This window comes from Mandrillus leucophaeus, unplaced genomic scaffold (assembly GCF_000951045.1).
Source record: "Mandrillus leucophaeus isolate KB7577 unplaced genomic scaffold, Mleu.le_1.0 Scaffold332, whole genome shotgun sequence".
Classification (NCBI taxonomy): Eukaryota; Metazoa; Chordata; class Mammalia; order Primates; family Cercopithecidae; genus Mandrillus; species Mandrillus leucophaeus.
In genome coordinates, this window is record NW_012103499.1 from 437,736 (window position 1) to 459,035 (window position 21,300).

At 42.0% G+C, this 21,300-nt stretch overlaps 1 protein-coding gene across 1 annotated transcript in view; it reads left to right on the forward strand.

Moving 5' to 3' along the window:
- Positions 1–8,918, forward strand: part of HSD17B6 (hydroxysteroid (17-beta) dehydrogenase 6) — a 45,983-nt gene extending 37,065 nt beyond the window's left edge. Inside the window, exons 4-7 of the mRNA XM_011988510.1 lie at positions 1,635–1,893; positions 5,958–6,121; positions 7,010–7,116; positions 8,249–8,918. Of these exons, the coding sequence (XP_011843900.1) occupies positions 1,635–1,893; positions 5,958–6,121; positions 7,010–7,113 (527 nt within the window). The 3' untranslated portion in view covers positions 7,114–7,116; positions 8,249–8,918. The remainder of the gene's footprint in view (positions 1–1,634; positions 1,894–5,957; positions 6,122–7,009; positions 7,117–8,248) is intronic.
- Positions 8,919–21,300: the final 12,382 nt, after the last annotated feature.

Below are 21,300 nucleotides of genomic sequence, written 5' to 3' on the forward strand. Positions count from 1 at the left end.
GACGGGGTTTCACCGTGTTAGCCAGGATGGTCTTGATCTCCTGACCTCGTGATCCGCCCGTCTCGGCCTCCCGAAGTGCTGGGATTACAGGCGTGAGCCACCGCGCCCGGCCTTTGAAGGTGTTTTTTTACCTTTCTCAATATTCCTCAAGTTACTTCCTCCTTCCTTTGCTCTCCTCTGCCTTTGCCTCTTTTAAAAAGTTCTAAGTGAGGCCAGGTGTGGTGGTTTACGCCTGTAATCCCAGCACTTTGGGAGGCCGAGGAGGGCGGATCACGAGGTCAGCAGATCGAGACCATCCTGGCGAACATGGCGAAACCCCGCCTATACTAAAAATACAAAAAAAAATTAGCTGGTCGTGGTGGCGGGCCCCTATGGTCCCAGCTACTCGGGAGGCTGAGGCAGGAGAATGGCACGAACCCGGGGGGCGGAGCTTGCAGTGAGTGGAGATACCGCCACTGCACTCCTGCTGGGCAAGACTACGTCTCAAAAAAAAAAAAAAAAAGAAGTTCTAAGTTGCTAGCCAATTAAGACAAATACAAAATGTGAGGTCCCGTTGCAGCCAATAAAAACCAGACACAACAATAAAACAGACAAGTCGGGTTATAAATGGCCCTGTCTCCTATGTTCCGTATACTCTCATGGCGAAACTGCTGGCAAGTATACCCTTTCTGCAAAAAGTAAAAAAAATGGCCTTACTAAAAAAATTAAATTTATGTTCAAGTGCTATTTCTTTACGACACCAAAAAACAAACACTTTAAATAGGGAGGGCTTCTTTAATCTGTTCATTATCACTTCTGGAAAATTCTTAGCCATCATTACTTCAAATACTGCCTTTATTCCATTTCCCTCCCTTATTTCTGGATCTGATTAGACATATGTTAAATGTTTTTACTTTGGTCTGACTTCCTTTTTCTTTCATGTTTTTCATCTCTTTATATTTGTGCCATAGTCTGTATAATTTTCTTTACTGTCTTCCAGTTTGCTATTTTCTTTCTTCCACTATGTCTATCTCCTATTAAACCAAATTTTAAAATTTAAAAATGTCTACCAAATTTTAAAATTTCAATAGTTGTATCTTTTATTTCTGGAAGTTTTATTTGGTTCTTTCTCAAATCTGCTTGATCAATTTTATAGTATTTTTATTAATATTTTCAATGCTTTTATTTAACAATTATATTTAGCAGGCTGGCTGCAGTGGCTCACGCCTGTAATCCCAGCATTTTGGGAGGCTGAGGCAGGTGGATCACGAGGTCAAGAGATCGAGACCATCCTGGCTAACATGGTGAAACCCCATCTCTACTAAAAATACAAACATTAGCTGGGTGTGGTGGCACGTGCCTGTAGTCCCAGCTACTTGGGAGGCTGAGGGCAGGAGAATCGCTTGAACCTGGGAGGCAGAGGTTGCGGTGAGCTGAGATCGTGCCACTGCACTCCAACCTGGTGACAGGGTGAGACTCTGTCTTAAAAATAAATTATATTTAGCAAACTTGTATGTTATATAATTTGGGCTGCAAACTCTCCTGGGGTGGTTAGTGGTTATGATTCCTCAAGAGTGATTCTTTCCCCACCAAAGTTCAAAATAGAGTATTTTTGCCTGAAATGAAACTTCTGATATGACTTTTAATTGTTTTAGGACTCTGGGGACTGGTGAACAATGCAGGCGTTATTAAACCAGTGACCTTATGTGAGGGGCTGAACATGGAGGACTCTATGAATATCCTCAAAGTGAACCTCATTGGTGTGATCCAGGTGACCTTGAGCATGCTTCCCTTGGTGAGGAGAGCACGGGGAAGGATTGTCAATGTCTCCAGCATTCTGGGAAGAGTTGCTTTTTTTGCAGGAGTCTACTGTATCTCCAAGTATGGAGTGGAAGCCTTTTCAGATATTCTGAGGTAACTCTCTTAAGTTAAAACAAAAACAACTATTGAGCACTGAAATATGTCCCAGGCATTGTACTAGTTGCTTTCACCTATCTTATTTCATCACTCCTCAAATCTTGATACACAGATATTACTACTAGTTTATTTTATATAGACAACAACCTCAAATTTACATATCTTTCCCAAAGTTCACCTACCATAGCCAGAATTTGGCAGAACTGTGTTTTGACCCAGGTCTTTATCTTCTACCATTATGTCACAGTTTAATTCTCAATATTTATTTTTTAGTTTTGAGACAGGGTCTCACTCTGTTGCCCAAGCTGGAGTGCAGTTGTGTGATCATCATGGTTCATTGCAGCCTCAACCTCCCGCACTCAAACAATCTTCCCACCTCAGCTTCCCTGGTAGCTGGGACTGTGGGTGCACACCACCATGCCCAGCTAATTTTTTGTAGTTTGCAGGGATGGAGTCTCATTATGTTGCCCAGGCTAGTCTCAAACGCCTGGGCTAAAGTGATCTTCCTGCCTCAGCCTCCGAACATGTCGGGATTACAGGCATGAGACACTGTGCCCGACCTGGCTTTTATTCATGCATTCTTTCAGTTCCATGTCCTTCCACCAGCTGCTTCATTCTTTTTATAGAACCTGCCCACCCCAGTATATATGTGTGTGTATCATATATATGTGTGTATGTGTATTTATTTATTTTCTGAGACAGAGTCTCACTCTGTCGCCCAGGCTGTAGTGCAGTGATGCAATCTTGGCTCACTGCAACCTCTGACTCCTGGGTTCAAGTGATTCTTGTGCCTCAGCCTCCCAAGTAGCTGGGACCACAGGTACGTGCCACTACACCTGGCTAATTGTTTTAATTTTAGCAGAGATGGGGTTTCACCATGCTGGCTAGGATGGTCTCGAACTCCTGACCTCATGTGATCCACCCACCTTGGCCTCCCAAAGTGCTGAGATTACAGGTGTGAGCCACTGTGCCTGGCCTATTTATTTATTTTTAAGAGACAGAATTTCACTATATTGCATGGGCTGGAGTGCAGTGGCTATTCACAGGCATGATCATAGCTTACTACAATGTTGAACTCCTGGGCTCAAGCTGTCCTGCTGCCTTAGCCTGCTGAGTAGTTAGGACTACAGTCCTGTACCACTGCACTCAGCCTATTTTCCTTATAGTTCTTGAGAGAGAATCCTATTGGCTGAGTTCGTTTTTTGTGTGTGCCAGGCGACACCACATTGTGTGACATTTTTGTGCATGGTTATGGGTAAGACACTGCTGGAAGTACTTTCCATCCATTAAATCATTTAACTTTCAGAGCAACTCAATGAAGAAGGCATTATTTTTATTCTTATTATCCATCTGAGGAAACTGAGGCACAGAGGTTTAGTAATTTGCCTGTGGTCATATTGGTAATCACAGGCAGAGCTACTGTTCAGCCTTGCAAGGGACTCTCCTCCAATCAAGTCCCCTTCCTGGTCCAATCAGCTGTGGACAAGAGGCTGTAGTAACATGGTCCAAAATATTGCTGTGCACACTCCTCTTTAGCAGGGGCTGACTTTTGGGCAGTTTCACTTGGAAATGCACTGTGAATATTAAAGGCAACATGTATTGACTTTCTATGACCACTGTGATAAATTATCATAGGTAATTTATGGTATATGGTGTTTTAAAGCAACACTTTTTTTTGTAATCAGTTTGTAATTGGTATCACTGGGTCAAAACTGAGGTGTTGACAGGGCCACATTTGTTCTGAAATTCTTTGGCTGTGGCTACATCACTCCAGTCTCTGCCTCAGTGATCACATCGCCTTTTCCTCTTTTGTCAGTCATCAAATCCACTTCTGCTTCTCTTATGAGGATCTTTGTGATTGCATTTAGGGCCAACGCAGATAATCTAGGATAACCCCCTATCTCAACAGCCTTAACTTAATCACACCTGCAAAGTCTTTGTCACATAAGGTAACATTTACAGGGATTAGGACCTGATCTCTTTGGGGGCCCTTATTTAGCCTACCACATACCATGACTGGTGTGTAAGTGTTGCAATGTGAGTGTTACATGCCTAGGGAGGAAACAGAGAAATAGCCAAGAAAGTACATGAGTTGTTACCATGTGGTAGGCACCTCACTTGGCTTCCTGCCTATCTAACGTTCTGTGTACTGCCACAGGGCTGCTGTGTGATTTACCACCACCTACGACTGGTCTCTCAGACTCCTTGACTCATTCCCAGACTAAGAGCAAAGATATATCCTTCCAACATTCCAATGACTATGTAATTCCTTTAGAAAATTCAGGTTCACCCTAGTTGTGCTCGGGATAAACAAGCAAAGGAAATTTTGTTCTATATTTGCATTGGAGTGTTAAAGGGGAATGGAGACAAGGGGTGGTAGAAATCAGAGTGAGAAAACTCCAAGGAGAAGTGAACTTTAGAGGAGGAGAGTCACCTCTGGCTGCAAAGCCCTTTCCTCTTCTCCGTTGCATATGGGCACCTGGAGACTCTTTTTGAAGCTCTAACATGGAAGGTTTTAGGTTTTGGTTTGGTAAGCGAGGCTTTTCCCTTAGAACAGTAATTCTTAAACTCTAGCATGCCTCAGAGTCACCTGGAAGGCTTGTTAAAACAGATTATTGAGTCTCACCCCCAGAGCCTAGACTGGGGCCCAATACGTTGCATTTCTAAAATGTTACCAGATGCTGATGATGCCATTGATCCAGGGTCCACACTTTGAGAACCACTGCTTAGAGGTCATAATGCTTTGTGGTCTGCCTCCTTATGGACCATTATTTCAAACGTTTCTCCTTGCTATCAGCTTCAGCTTCGTCTTCTCCAGCAAGGTTGCCTGAACTTGTAGTTTAGGGAACACTCCTCATCACTGTCCCTAGAGCTCCTAGAGTATGCCTCTGCCATGGTGCACAATGCCGTCTTATTTCTCTCGGTGTAGGTGGTACTTAGTGCAGTACTTAGCCTATAATCGGCCCTTGATAAGTATTTTTGGAACTGTTTGTTAAACTAACTTGAATATTCTGGAACTGGCAATTTTAATGCTCACATCTGTTTCATTAGTGATCTTTTAGTCAATACACTGTCATTTTCCACAAGCCCATGCTTTTGCATGTGGAATTCGCATTGCCTGGTTTGTTACTCTTCCCTTTTCTTCACTTGGAAATTTCCTTTTGTCTTTTAAGATAATAGTCCCCAACCTTTTTGGAACCAGGGACCTGTTTCGTGGAAGACAGTTTTTTCACTGCCCTGGGTGGGGGTGGTGGGAAGAAAGAGATGGTTTCGGGATGAAACTGTTCCACCTCAGGATTCTTATAGGGAGGGCACAACTTAGATCCCTCGCATGCACAGTTCACAATAGGATTCATGCTCCTATGAGACTCTAATATCTGGCTGATCTGACAGGAGGCTGAGCTCAGGCGGTAATAATGCTGGCTTGCCCACTGCTCACCTCCTGCTGTGTGGCCCAGTCCGTAACAGACTGCGGACTTACCGGTCTGCACCCCAGGTTTGGGGATCCCTGCTTTAAGACTCAACTGAAATATTTTTCTCCTCACTGAAGACTTCCCTGACTCCCTCAGAAAATCTATCTGTACCTTCTTCTCTACTTTCATAGCCCCTTGAATGCCTCTCCTTTATCATTCTTTTGAGTTGTGTTGTAATTATTTGCCTACTTATTGGACTCACCCACTGTGAGCTTTCTGAGGTGAGGAATTGAATCTTAATCTTCTGAGTTTGTGAGACACTTAGCACAGTGCCAGTCATAATAAATGCTAATTTTATTTATTGTCATTGGTATCCTTCATGCCTCTAGAGTCTAGCACACAGTAGGAACTTAATAACTCTTTATTAAATGAGTGATTCTAGAGTTGAGTGGTTATGGTAGTTGGTGTAATAATTTCCTAATTGTTGGATCCAGGGATGTTTATATTTAAATTTTTTTCCTCTCCATTTCTTTATTCTTTAAAATATTCAGTAAAGGTATTTTATAATCTTTTTTATTTTGCTTTTCCTTCCTGAAAGCATTGAAATGGTGGTGGTTTTTAATCATAACTTGTGGGGTTTTATTTCAGGCGTGAGCTTCAACATTTTGGGGTGAAAATCAGCATAGTTGAACCTGGCTACTTCAGAACGGGAATGACAAACCTGACACGGTCCTTAGAGGAAGTGAAGCAAAGTTGGAAAGAAGCCCCCAAGCATATTAAGGAGACCTATGGACAGCAGTATTTTGATGCCTGTAAGCTTTTTTCTTTTGATAGGGATAATGGGTACCCTGTATTAGTCCATTCTCATGCTACTATGAAGAAATAACCGACACTGGATAATTTATAAAGAAAAGAGGTTTAATTGACTCACAGTTCTGCATGGCTGGGGAGGCCTCAGGAAACTTACAATCATGGCAGAAGGCACCTCTTCACAGGATGGCAGGAGAGGGAATGAGTGCAAGCAGAGGAAAGCCCCATATAAAACCATCAGATCTTGTGAGAACTCACTATTGTAAGAGCAGCATGAGGGAACCACCACCATGATTCAGTACCTCCCACCAGGTCCCTCCCACGACATGTGGGGATTATGGGACTATAATTCAAGATGAGATTTGGGTAGGGACACAAAGCCAAACCATATCAGTACCCTTGCATGAGAAAGGGAAAAGAGGGTTGGTGGACAATGATTGGCAGATCCTCTCAGAACAAAGTTCCTTAAATAAAACCTTCCCAGAACAGAAGGAAGTCAGGAAGGTCCCAGTGCTCTCATGGTTGGCTTGGTCTGATGACTATCACAGTTGAGGAAGGGGACATAGAGGCGGCCTGGGGCCAGGCTCTTCCCTGCCCTGTCCTCTGTGGGCCGGGGCACCTAAGCACTAGGAGGTATTACATACTTAGAGGCATGGAAGCTTGAGAGGGTGTGCCTCTTGGTAGCATGGCAGGGCTGGTGTGAGATGTCTGCTCAAGTAAAGTGCAGTCTTCATCATTGTTTACCCTTTTGATAACAAAGGGCTTGTCCACAAACTATGTGTCTTAATGTGACAGGAGAAAGCATGTAGGTGGGAAGAGGTAAGTCAGTGAGGACAAGTCTTTGCAGGGCCTTATGGGCCATTCCCTGAGGCTATACTTCTCATGTTCAGGTGATAGGAGCCTTGTGGGAGTGGGACTGGTCAATTTCCTATACGAATATTATTCTGAAGACCTGGAGGAGGAGGTGGCAGTGAAAAATGGGAATGACTTCTAATAGGTACAGCGTTTCTTTTTGGGATGATGAAAATGTTCTAAATGTAGATTGTGATGATGATTGCACAACTCTGAATATACTAAAAATTATTGATTTGTACACTTTAAATGGCTGAATTTTATGATATATGAATTATATCTCAAGAATGTTAAAAAAAATTCCAGTTGAAAAAGTATATTCCCATATCTGTGTTGTTCTAAACATATTTTAAATTCCTCTAGCAACAGAATTGAGTTGTGTGTGTATGTGTGGTTTTTTTTTTTGTTTTTTTTTTTGAGACAGAGTCATACTCTTGTCACCCAGGCTGTAATCTTGGCTCACTGCAACCTCTGCCTCCCGGATTCAAGCAATTCTCCTGTCTCAGTCTCCTGAGTAACTGGGACTACAGGCATGCACCACCAAGCCTGGCTAATTTTTGTATTTTTAGTAGACATGGGGTTTCACCATGTTGACCATGCTGGTCTCAAACTCCTGACCTCAAATGATCCACCCGCCTTGGCCTCCCAAAGTGCTGGGATTACAGGCATGAGCCACTGTGCCCAGCCATCAGAATTGAATTTTGAGGCCAGGCATGGAGTCTCACACCTATAATTCCAGCACTTTGGGAGCCCGATGTGGGCGATGTGGGAGGATTGCTTGAGCCCAGGAATTCAAGACCATCCTGGGCAACATAGTGAGACTTTGTGTCTATAAAAAATAAACAAAATTAGCTGGGCATGGGGATGCATACCTGTAGTCCCAGCTATGTGGGAAGCTGGGGAGGGAGGATCACTTGAGCCTGGGAGGCAGAGGTTGCAGTGAGCTGAGATTGCACCACTGCACTCCAACCTGGGTGTCAGAGCAAGATCCTGTCTCAAAAAAACCCCCCCAAAAAACCAACCAAACAAAAAAAGAAAAAATGATTGAGTTTTAAAATTAAAATTAAATAAAATCCAGACTTTAGTTTTCATTCTAGTGCATTAGCTATTGTTTAAGTGCTCAATAGCTACATGTGGCTAGTGGCTATCATATTGGGACGCACATTCTAGATCATTCTATCTTGTAGAAATTAGATGTGCTTAGACTTCTGTGACTGCATGATCATAAAAATATAAGGAATAAGATTGTTGACCACCATTTCTTTTTTTGTTTACAGTTTACAATATCATCAAGGAAGGGCTGTTGGGTTGTAGCACAAACCTGAACCTGGTCACTGACTGCATGGAACATGCTCTGACTTCAGTGTATCCACGAACTCGATATTCAGCTGGCTGGGATGCTAAATTTTTCTTCATCCCTGTATCTTATTTACCTACATCACTTGCAGACTACATTTTGACTAGATCTTGGCCCAAACCAGCCCAGGCAGTCTAAAGAAAACTGGGTTGGTGCTTCTTGGAATGAAGACAAAAATCTGAAATTAATTGTTAGTGTCTCAGTAATCCTGATTTAGAACCCAGGCTTTTTGTAAGAATGCATTTTCTTGCCTAAATTCATTTATCTGTTATCATCAGAGTACTAACATGTTTATATTTCAGATATCCAAAGCTTACCACTTTAGGTGATGAATCTTTACTATTTCACCCCTTTTTTGATGAGACTATTTTTCCAGAGTGAATCATTTGTTCTTGCCTTATTAAACACAGTAGATGGAAAACAATTTAACCTATTTTGAAGTCATTTCTTTACGAATATGAATAATTGTTCTATGCTTTAATAATCTATTGTGAAGAAACTACTAAGAAATATGTTAATGTGTTCGTCCTTACTTGAAATGGGTCTGTATTATGGTACTTTTAATAAATATTTGATTTTTCTTTCTCTTCCCTTTTTGTCAGCAGTCTTTTTTCTCCAATACATTTCTTCCTTTTTTAAAAAGAAATTATTGGCCAGGCATGGTGGCTCACGCCTGTAATCCCAGCACTTTGGGAGGCCAAGGAGGACAGATCACAAGGTCAGGAGATCGAGACCATCCTGGCTAACACGACGAAACCCTGTCACTACTAAAAATACAAAAAGTTAGCTGGGCGTGGTGGCGGGTGCCTGTAGTCCCAGCTACTTGGAAGGCTGAGGCAGGAGAATGGCATGAACCTGGGAAGCAGAGCTTGCAGTGAGCCAAGATCGCACCACTGCACTCCAGGCTGGGTGACAGAGCGAGACTCTATCTCAAAAAAAAAAAAAAAAAAAAAAGGTCTTTGTTGGCCAGGCATGCTCTATTGGCCAGTCATGGTGGCTCACGCCTATAATCCCAGCACTTTGGGAGGCCAAGCTGGGTGGATCACCTGTGGTTAGGAGTTTGAGACCAGCCTGACCAACATGGTGAAACCCCATCTTACTAAAAATACAAAAGTTAGCTGGGCGTAGTGTTGGGCACCTGAAATCCCAGCTACTTGGGAGGCTGAGGCAGGAGAATTGCTTGAGCCTGGGAGGTGGAGGTTGCAGTGAGCCGAGATCACACCATTGCACTCCAGTGTGGGCGACAGGGTGAGAATCTGTCTCAAAAACAAAACAAAACAAAACAAAGTCTCTGTTCTTATAATAGATTGGCTGAGTATGGACTTCTAGAGTTGGAAATAATTTTCTTTCAGGATTTTAAAGACATTGCTTCACTTTCTTGTTGTATCCAGTAAGAACTTTAATGCCATTCTGATTCTTGTTCCTTTGTTCCTTTTTGTCCCTATTCTATGGAAGGTTTTAGGCTCTTTATTTAGAAGATAAGTACATAAATGTTTATTTTATTTGGAATCTTTATCTTTTATTGCAGGCGTTCTAAAACTTCACAATGATGGACATGGGGTAGATCTTCTATTCAGTTATTGTACTGGGTACTTAGTACAAGTCATGATGTAGGAGAGAGATTGGAGAATTGCTGAAATGATGGCAAGAAGGTTGAGAGAGGATTGAGTTTGGTGCATAAGTGGGAGAACTGGCTTCAAATAGTAGCATGACTTAAGAAAGAGTTTGTTTTCTTAGGCCAGGCATGGTGGCTCACGCCTGAAATCCTAGCACTTTGGGAGGCTGAGGCAGGGGTGGATTACCTGTGGTCAGGAGTTCGAGACCCGCTTGGCCAACATGGCAAAACCCTGTCTCTACTAAAAATACAAAAATTGGCCCAGCGTGGTGGCTCACGCCTGTAATCCCAGCACTTTGGGACGCCGAGGTAGGCGGATCACGAGGTCAGGAGTTCGAGAACAGTGTGGCCAACAAGGTGAAACCCCGTCTCTACTAAAACTACAAAAATTAATTAGGCGCGGTGGTGGGCGCCTGTAATCCCAGCTGTTCAGGAGGCTGAGGCAGGAGAATCACTTGAACCCGGGCAGCAGAGGTTGCGGTGAGCCGAGATCGTGCCACAATTCTCCAGCCTGGGCGACAGAGTGAGACTTCGTCTCAAAAAAAAAAAAAAAAAAAAATTAGCCAGGCGTGGTGGTACGCACCTATAAGCCCAGCTACTCTGGAAGCTGAGGCATGAAAATAGCTTGAACCTGGGAGATGGAGTTTGCAGTGAGCTGAGATCGCACCATTGCACTCCAGCCTGGGTGACAAAGCAAGACCCTGTCTCAAAAAAAAAAAAAAAAAAGTTTGTTAATTAATAGTAAATTAGTAGATAGGAGGGCACTGCCATTGCTTCAGTGACTCATCTATGCCAGGATTAAAGTCTGTGTGTCTTCTGGCCTTTTCTTCTAGCTTGTCACCTCAAGGTTGTAAGATGGTTGCTGCAGATCCAGACATCACTTAAGATTTCAAATGACACCATATAGTTCAACCTAAATAACAACAAAGGGAGGCTCTCTAAAAGAAAAATACATTTATTTGGGAATAGAGTGCTGCAATGAGAAAATACCTGTCATAGTAAACTATGTGCATATTCAGGGAGGTAAAGGAAGACAAAGGTTTTTAAAGAAAAGAGGCAGATTGCACAATTGTTTTAAATAATTATATTTGGCTACAAAGGTAAATAACAAGGATGATGTCAGTCCTGGCTGGACAGGCAGTTCTGGGGCAGATGTTCTTGCGGTGTTTTTTATGGAAGTTTCAGATGGCTTCTGTGCAAGGATATGATTTTTCCAGAGTCTTCTTTTGTGAGGCATACAAGCCTAAAGAACCTTCTCTTCGTGGCCTTCCCTGGCTCGATTTGTCAGGGCTCTTCTTTCTTTAAACATTAGTGACTCCATTTTGATTCTGGCAACTTTCACACAAAACACAATGATAGTATAAGGGAGAAGGGTGGTGATGTCTGCATCTGTCCTCTTCTGTGAGAACAAAAGATTTATCAGAAATCCCCACTGCAGACATTCCCTTATATGGGTGACCCCTATATGGGTTACTTTTGAGAGTAAAAGGAGGCACTTTTATTTATTTATTTTTTGAGTCAGAGTCTTGCTGTGTTACCCTGGCTGGAGTGCAGTGGCGCAATCTCGGCTCGCTGCAACCTCCGCCTCTTGGGTTCAAGTGATTCCCTTGCCTCAGCCTCCTGAGTATCTGAGATCACAGGCGTGTGCCACCATGCCCAGCTAAGTTTTGTATTTTTAGTAGAGAGGGGGTTTCACTTGGCCAGGCTGGTCTCAAACTCCTGACCTCAAGTGATCCATCCACCTCAGCCTCCCAAAGTGCTGGGATCACAGGTGTGAGCCACCGCGCCTGGCCAGGAGGAACTATTAATCATTTACACGGAACCCTGATTTCATCTTTACACATTATATGAATGTATCAAATTATCACATATATCCCCAAAATAAGTACATCGATTATGTATCAATACAAAAAATTTTAAAAAATTTACACAGGGATAACAAATATAAATGAATACTGTCCCAGGTAAATGGAGACATCTGGTCACCCTGCTTTGATGTAATACCATTATCTAATCTTTAGTTCTTATATACATTCTGCCAGTTGTTCAAAAAATGTTCTATATAGCAATTAAATTTTTTTCCCCAGGGTCTAATACAGGATCTTACTTTGCATTCAATTGTCATGTTTCTGTTCTCACTAAATTTTGAATAGCTTAATTCTTTTTCACAATTCTGTCTTTCACAATTCTGACATTTTTAAAGAGTATGGGCCAGTTATTTTGTAAAGCGACCCCAAGTTGGATTGTTTTTTTGTTTGTTTGTTTGAGATGGAGTCTCGCTCTGTCGCCCAGGTTGGAGTGCAGTGGCGCCATCTCGGCTCACTGCAAGCTCCGCCTCCCCGGTTCAAGCCATTCTCCTGCCCCAGCCTCCGGAGTAGTTGAGACTACAGGCGCCCGCCACCACGCCCGGCTAATGTTTTTGTATTTTTAGTAGAGACGGGGTTTCACCGAGTTAGCCAGGATGGTCTCGATCTCCTGACCTTGTGATCCACCCGCCTCGGCCTTGCAAAGTGCTGGGATTACAGGCTTGAGCCACGGCGCCCGGCCCCCAAGTTGGATTGTATGCTGTGTCCTCATTTTTAGATCCAGGCTGTGCATTTTGGCAGAAATGCCACAGAAGTGATATTGTGTCCCCCTCACTGCATCTCATCAGTAGGCATAGATGTGTTTATCTCATTCTTGGTGTTAATTTTGAATCCTTGATTAGAGTCTGCCATGCTTCTCCACTGTAAAGTTAACATTTTTTCCTTTGTAATTAATAAGTAATTTGTGAGGATATCTTGAGATTGTATAAATGTCCTGTTCCTCATCAAACTTTAACAAATAATTTTTAGAATTACTAATGATTCTTATCTAAATCAGTTATTACTATGATGGTTGCAAATAGTGATTTCTAACTTCATCATTCCATCTATGTTTAAAAGGTGACATGTCTATCTCCTTTATTTTTTATTTAAGAATGGACTAATTGGCTGGGTTAGGTGGCTCACGCCTGTAATCCCAGCACTTTGAGAGGCTGAGGTGGGGATGGATCACCTGAGGTCAGGAATTCAAGACCAGCCTGGCCAACATGGCAAAACCCCACCTCTACTGAAAATACAAAAATTAACCTGCATCATGGTGTGCACCTGTGATCCCAGCTACTTGGTAGGCTGAGGCACAAGAATCGCTTGAACCTGGGAGGCAGATGTTGCAGTGAGCCGAGATTGTGCCACTGCACCCAGCAAAAAAGAATGGACTAATTCTTATTTTATTCAATTAGTTATAAACCATTTATATCATTATGTCTTGAAGCAAATCTCACACATAATATAGAAACTGTAATTTTAAAAATGTTATAATTTGCAATAGCAACAACAAAAATATAAGGTACCTAGGAATAAATCTGACAGACTTTGTATAATACCTTCACGTAGAAAAGTATAAAATTGGCTGGGCACGGTGTCTCACGTCTGTAATTCCAGCACTTTAAGAGGCTGAGGAGGGCAGATCATTTGAGGTCAGGAGTTCGAGACCAGTCTGGCCAACATGGTGAAACCCCGTCTCTACTAAAAATACAAAAGTTAGCCAGGCATGGTGGTGCATGCCTGTAATCCCAGCTACTTGGGAGGTGGAGACAGGAAAATTGCTTGAACCCAGGAGGTGGAGGTTGCAGTAAGCTGAGATTGCTCCATTGCATTCCAGCCTGGGTGATAGAGCAAGACTTGGTGTCAAACAAAAAAGAAAAGTATAAAATTTTATTGAAGACATTAAGGCCTAAATAAATGTAAACATATACAATACTCATGAATAAAGAGTCTTAATATCATAAAAAATATATCAAATAATTTATAAATTTAGTATGATTCCAGTTCAATTAATCAAAATTCCAATAGCTTTTTTTTTTTTTCAATTTTAAAATCTGATTTTCAAATTTAATTGGGAGAGCAAACGGGCAAGCAGAGCCAAGACAATTTTGAAGAACAAGCTGAGGGAAACTTGCCTCCGTAAACATTAAGACTTACAGTAAAACTGTAGTAACATAAACAAATAGGTGCAAGGCAAAGATAGACAAATGGATGTAAGCAATAGAGTGGAAAGGCTGGGTGCAGTGGCTCATGCCTGTAATCCCAACACTTTGGGAGGCCAAGGTGGCTAGATCACCTGAGGCCGGGAGTTTGAGACCAGCCTGGCCAACATGGTGAAACCCCATCTCTACGAAAAATACAAAAATTAGCTGGATGTGGTGGCGCACGCCTGTAATCCCAGCTACTAGGGTGGCTGAGGCACGAGAATTGCTTGAACCTGTAAACCAAGATTGCGCTATTGCACTCCAGCCTGGGCGACAGAGTGAGATTCTGTCTCAAAAAAAAAAAAAAAAAAAAAAAAAAGAATAGAATGAACGTATATGAAAACTTGATATGACAGTGGGAGGAAAATGAGGTGGTGGGGAAATGATCCAATAAGTGGTGAAAGGACAACTTTTAAAAAACAGAGAATAATACCTATCCCATACCAGGCACAAAAACAAATCCCAGTGTAATAAATAACCTAAATGTGAAAAACAAAACTTTAAAAGATTAAAAAAAACATTGAGAATATATTTATGTCTTTAGGACAGGGAAGCCTCTTGAAACAAGGTACACAAAACTTAATTACAAAGGAAGATTGTTAAATTTGATCAAAATTAAGAACTTCTCTACATAAAAATACCCCTTAACTTAGAGCAAAAAGACAAGCCACCAACTGGGCAATATATTTACCCCATAGATAACCACAAGGTTTTACTGTTAAGAAATAGAATTTGGGCTGGGCACAGTGGTTCACACCTGTAATCCCAGCACTTTGGGGAGGCTGAGGTGGGCGGATCATGAGGTCAGGAGATCGAGACCATCCTGGCTAACATGGTGAAACCCTTTCTCTACTAAAAATACAAAAAATTAGCTGGGTGTGGTGGCAGGCGCCTGTAGTCCCAGCTACTAGGGAGGTTGAGGCAGGAGAATAGCGTGAACCTGGGAGGCGGAGCTTGCAGTGAGTTGAAATCGCGCCACTGCACTCCAACCTGGGTGACAGAGTGAGACTTCGTCTCAAAAAAAAAAAAAAAGAAAAAAAGAAATAGAAATTATAGGCTGGGCGTGGTGGTGTACACCTGTAATCCCAGCACTTTGGGAGACTGAGGGAACTCCTGAAGTCAGGAGTTCAAGACCAGCCTGGCCAACATGGCAAAACCCCGTCTCTACTAAATACAAAAAATTAGCCAGATGTGGTGGCTCATGCTTGTAATCCCAGCTACTTGGGAGGGTGAGGCAGGAGAATTGCTTGAACCTGGGAGGTGGAGGTTGCAGTGAGCTGAGATTGCCCCATTGCACTCCAGCCTTGGCAACAAGAGAGAAACTCTGTCTCAAAAAGAATAAAGCTGGAGGCATAACACTACCTGACTTCAAACTATACTGCAAGGCTACAGTAACCAAAACAGCAAGGTACTGGTACCAAAACAGATATATAGATCAATGGAACAGAACAGAGGCCTCAGAAATAACACCACACATCTACAACCATCTGATTTTTGACAAAGTGACAAAAACAAGCAATGGGGAAAGGATTCCCTGTTTAATAAATGGTGCTGGGAAAACTGGCTAGCCATAAGCAGAAACCTGAAACTGGACCCCTGGCTTACACCTTATACAAAAATTAACTCAAGATAAATAAAGACTTAAATATAAAACCTAAAACCATAAAAACCCTAGAAGAAAACCTAGGAAATACCGTTCAGGACATAGGCGTGGGTAAAGACTTCATGACTAAAACACCAAAGGCAATTGCAACAAAAGCCAAAATTGACAAATGGTATCTAATTAAACGAAAGAGCTTCTGCTCAGCAAAAGAAACTATCATCAGAGTGAACAGGCAGCCTACAGAATGGGAGAAAATTTTTGCAAACTATCAATTTGACAAAGGTCTAATATCCAGAATCTACAAGGAACTTAAACAAATTTACAAGAAAAAAGCAACTCAATCAAAAAGTGGGTGAAAGATACCAATAGACACTTCTCAAAAGAAGACATTTATGCGGCCAATAAACATATAAACAAAACCTCATCATCACTGGTCATTAGAGAAATGCAAATCAAAATCACAATGAGATATCATCTCACACCATTTAGAATGGCGGTCATTGAAAAGTCTGGAAACAAACAGATGCTGGAGAGGATGCAGAGAAATAGGAACGCTTTTACACTGTGATGGCAGTGTAAATTAGTTCAACCATTCTGGAAGTCAGTGTGGTGATTCCTCAAGGATCTAGAACCAGAAATACCACTGGACCCTGCAATTCCATTACTGGGTATATACCCAAAGGATTATAAATCATTCTACTATAAAGACATGCGTACAAATGTTTATTGCAGCACTATTTACAATAGTAAAGACTTGGAACCAACCCAAATGCCCACCAATGATAGACTGGATAAAGAAAATGTGGCACATATATACCATGGAATATTATCCAGCCATATGAGTTCATGTGCTTTGCAGGGACATGGATGAAGCTCGAAACCATCATCCTCAGCAAACTAACACTGGAACAGAAAGCCAAACACCACATGTTCTCATTCATAAGTGGGAGTTGAATGAGAGCACATAGACACAGGGAGGGGAACAACACACACTGGGGCCTGTTGGGTGTCGGGGGTAAGGGGAGGGAGAGCATTAGGACAAATACCTAATGCACGTGGGGCTTAAAACCTAGATGATGGGTTGATGGGTGCAGCGAAGCAGCATGGCACATGTATACCTATGTAACAAACCTGCACATTCAGCACATGTATCCCGGAACTTAAAGTAAAAAACAAAACAAAACCCCAAAAAACTACAGTAACAACATATAATTTTTAAAAAAGAAATAGAATTTGTATACATTTATTAGCAAAACAAATCTTCATAGAAAAGTGGACAGAGGAACAGAAAGAATGGCCAATAAATATAAAAATATGCTAATTTACACTAGTAGTCAGGTAAATGCAAAGTAAAACCACAGTGAGATACAATTTTATATTATTCATAGTGGCAAAAAAAAAAAAAAGTCAGCCAATACTATGAATAAAGCTGTAAACCAATGTGTAGCTTAAACACTTCTGGGGCAGTGTGAATTTGTACAACCACTTCCGTAAGCAATTTGGAAAATATCTGTTAAACTTGAAATATGTTTGCCCTATGACCAAATAATTCCAATCTCAGATATAGGTGGTAGATATCATACATGCACACAAGAAGACTTGTACATGAATATTCATTGCTTTATTTGAATAATAATAAATTGAAAACAATGTATATGCCCATTCACAGGAGAATGGGTAACTTGTAGTATGTTCATGCAATGGTTTGTCCTTTGGTCTGTTTACATCTATTATCTACCCATCCTATTCATCCACGTATCCTTTTTATATGATGGTTAACATGAATGAAGTTGATTTGCATGTATCAATGTGAGTAAAATTTAATAACATAATGAATGAAAAAGTAAGTTGCAGAACATGTGAATAGTGGTATGACATTTTGTTGAAAATGTTAAAATTTGGCTAGGTGTGATGGCTCACCCCTGTAATCCCAGCACTTTTGGAGGCCTAGGCGGGTGGATCACTTGTGGTCAGGAGTTCGAGACCAGCCTGACCAACATGATGAAACCTCATCTCTACTAAAAATACAAAAATTAGCTGGGCATGCTGGTGTGCCTGTAATACCAGCTATTTGGAAGGCTGAGGCAGGAGGAGCCTTTGAACCTGGGACGGGGAGGTTGCAGTGAGCTGAGATCATGCCACTGCACTCACTCTAGCCTGGGTAACAGAGCAAGACACCATCTCAAAAAAAAACAAAAACAAAAAACAAGTTAAAACTTGCAGAAAGTGCTACATATTGTTTATGGATATATAGGTATATAGCAAAAGTATTAAAATATTTTTGAGAATGAGAGACTGATAAACATCAAATTGTTAACAGTAGTTACCTTTGGGGATTGAGGAGGGATATTGGAGATGTCAACTGAAGTGAGTAATGTTTTTTTTTTTTTTTTTTTGAGACGGAGTCTCTCTCTGTCACCCAGGCTGGAGTGCAGTGGTGTGATCTTGGCTCACTGCAACCCCGCCTCCTGGGTTCAAGCGATCCTTCTGCCTCAGGCTCCTGAGGATCTGGGACTATAGGCATGCGCCATCACACCTGGCTAATTTTTGTATTTTTAACAGAGACGAAGTCTCAAACTCCTGACCTCAAGTGATCCTCCTGCCTTGGCCTCCCAAAGTGCTGGGATTACAGCGTGAGCCACCACGTTGGCCTTATTATTATTTTTTTTTCATGTCAGGGGATTTTGTTGTACAGCTTATTTCATCACCTTATGGGTTAAATGCATCAGTATAGGTGATAATCAATATTCTCTATAATATTTTGCATTCTTCAAATATTTAATAATAAAAATAAAATGTCATGGTCTGTGTAATCTCTATAGGAACTACTTTACACACATACTGCTATGCCTTGTGTAAAACAGTCAAAAAGCATTTGTTGAATTAAAAAACAAAAACTATATATTTTCAATAGGGACTAGTAATTTAAATCTGCTTTTCTATGTTCTCATTGTTACCTAGCAAGCAATGGCTTGCTGTCTGATATGCATAGAAGCCAATACTATTGCACCAGCTTTTGAGAAAACAAGGCTTTATTGCAAATTGACTGGCCAGGAGACAGGAGGCAATGCTCAAATTTGTCTTTCAAGCTGGAGTCTAAAGATAGTAACGAGGCATGATCTGATTGGATCATGCCATGGGGTGATGCCAGGGTTCAATCTGATTGGATCATGGATCATGCCATGAAGTGTCCCCTTCCGTTTTTTTTCTTTTTTTGTTGAGATATGGTCTTGCTTATGTTGCCTAGGTTGGTCTCAAATTCATGGCCTCAAGAAATCTTCACACCTCGGCCTCCCAAAGGACTGGCATTACAGGTGTGAGCTACTGTGCCTGGCCTGGTGTCTACTTCTTAATTCCATCCCCTTTCCTTGGTTCACACACTTAGGTTCTGCCCATGGTTGCATTCTTGGTTCACCTAGGCACACTCAGTTTACATAACTTGCAACCTGGGGTCAATGGCAATTGAAAAACAACACATTATTTTATTATACAAAGTGGAACCAGATTGTGCTGATTTTGTGGGTAATGGATATTGCTGGGAATTTTCTTGTGGCCAAACACTGTTTTAAATAACTTTTTTCAAGTTGATTATTAACAGGAAGACCTTTTAATCCTGGCAACTCATCTAAGTAAAGTATAGAATGTTTGGAGGGCATCGGCACTACAAAAGACCTTAGTCCTTGGGAAGAAAATGATTAAATGTGTCAATAAAATTTTAACCTAGTTATAAGATCTTGTACCTAGTAGTTATTCAGTAAATATTTGCTGAATGAAACAAACACAGAAAATATAAAATCATATGAAGTGTAAAGTCTGTTTTTCTGATGCTTTGTGAGGGAGAGATTATTTTTTAAATGTATTTATTTATTTTTAACTTTTTAAAAATTAAACTTTTTTTCTTTTTTCTTTCTTTTGAGACAGGGTCTCATTTTGTCACCCAGACTAGACTGCAGTGGTGTAGTCTCAGCTCACTGCTCACTGTAGCCTTAACCTCCCAGGTTCAGGCAATCCCCCTGCCTCAGCCCCCAAAATTGTTGGAACTACAGGCACACACCACTACACCTGGCAACTTTTTGTATTTTTTGTAGAGATGGGGTTTCGCCATGTTATCTAGGCTGGTCCCAAACTCTTGGGCTCAAGCAATTAACCTGCCTTGGCCTCCCAAAATGCTAGGATTACAGGCATGAGCCGCCATGCCCAGCTTATTTTTAAATTTTATTTTAATTCAGGCAGGGGTACATGTGCAGGTTTGTTAATACAGGTAAATGTATGTCATGGGTATTTTGTGTACAGACCATTTTGTTACCCAGGTATTAAGCATAGTACCTGATAGCTATTTTTCCTGATTCTCTCTCTTGCTCCCTCTTGAGTCCCTCAAGCAGGCCCCAGTGTCTGTTGTTCCTGTCTTTGTGCCCATGTGTTCTCATTATTTAGCTCCCACTTATACGTGAGAACATGCAGTCTTTGGTTTTCTGTTCCAGCGTAGTTTGCTAAGGATAATGACCTCCAGCTTCATTCATGTTCCTGCAAAGGACATCAACTTGTTCTTTTTTACAGCTGCATAGAATTTCATGGTATATATGTACCACATTTTGTTTATCCAGTCCACTATTGACGGGTATTTAGGTCGGATCCAAGTCTTTGCTGTTGTCAGTAGTGCTGCAGTGAACATTAGTGTGCATGTGTCTTTATGGTGGAATGATTTATATTCCTCTGGGTATATACCCAGTAATGAGATTGCTGGGTTGAATGGTAGTTCTGTATTCAGTTCTCTGAGGAATTGCCTTACTGTTTTCCACAATGGTTGAACTAATTTACACTCCAACCAGCAGTGTATAAGCATTCCTTTTTCTTGGCAACCTCACCAGCATCTAGTATTTTTTGACTTTTTGATAATAGTCATTCTGACTGGTGTGAGATGGTATCTCATTGTATTATGGGATCTTTGGGGTGTTGTTTTTCTAGCCAGGAACCTCTGTGGCTGGTGGCACCTGTGTCCGAGTTTTGCTTGGGCCCACTGGGCTTGTTTCGCCCACTCGGCCCGGCGGGCTGTGTTTGGCTCACCCTACTGGCCTGGGTCCCATGCCTGCCAAGGGTGAGTCAGGTATGGAACAGTGAGGAGTGTGTGAGTGAGTGTGGGATCTGGCCACTGTGCACAGTAAGACATACCAGCTGCTGCAGTGGGGCGGGCAGCTCCAGGTGCTGGCATGGGCTCTGGCTCTCTGTGAGGCTGCAGCTGGACCAGGCACACCACAAGCAGCTTCCACGGCTGGCACTGGGCGACTCGGTGGCACCCAGAATCTCAGAGATGCCAGGAATCACAGGGCCCCAAAGAGGGAATCACAGCCCTGGTCTGGGGAGCTCCCAGATCTGGGTTCCCTAAAGGGCTACAGCTGTTCTTTCCTTCTCTTTGCCCACAATGAGGCAAGCAAGGGGCATGTCTCAGCCTTGTTTGTGTTACAGCTCTTTTATCCTTACCATTCAGTGGGTCCTGAGTTCTTGTCCTGTGACCAGGAAGAATGAGGTAGGCAGAAAAGAGGAGAGTGAGCAAGATGAAGGGAAGCTTTATTGAGTGATAGAACAGCTCAGAGGAAACCAGCAGGCGGCAGCTCCTCTCTGCAGCCAGGGTGTCTTGATGCATGTTCAGCTCCTAGCAGAGAGGGTAGCTCCTCTCTGCTAGGTAAGTCATCCTGACAAGTGTTC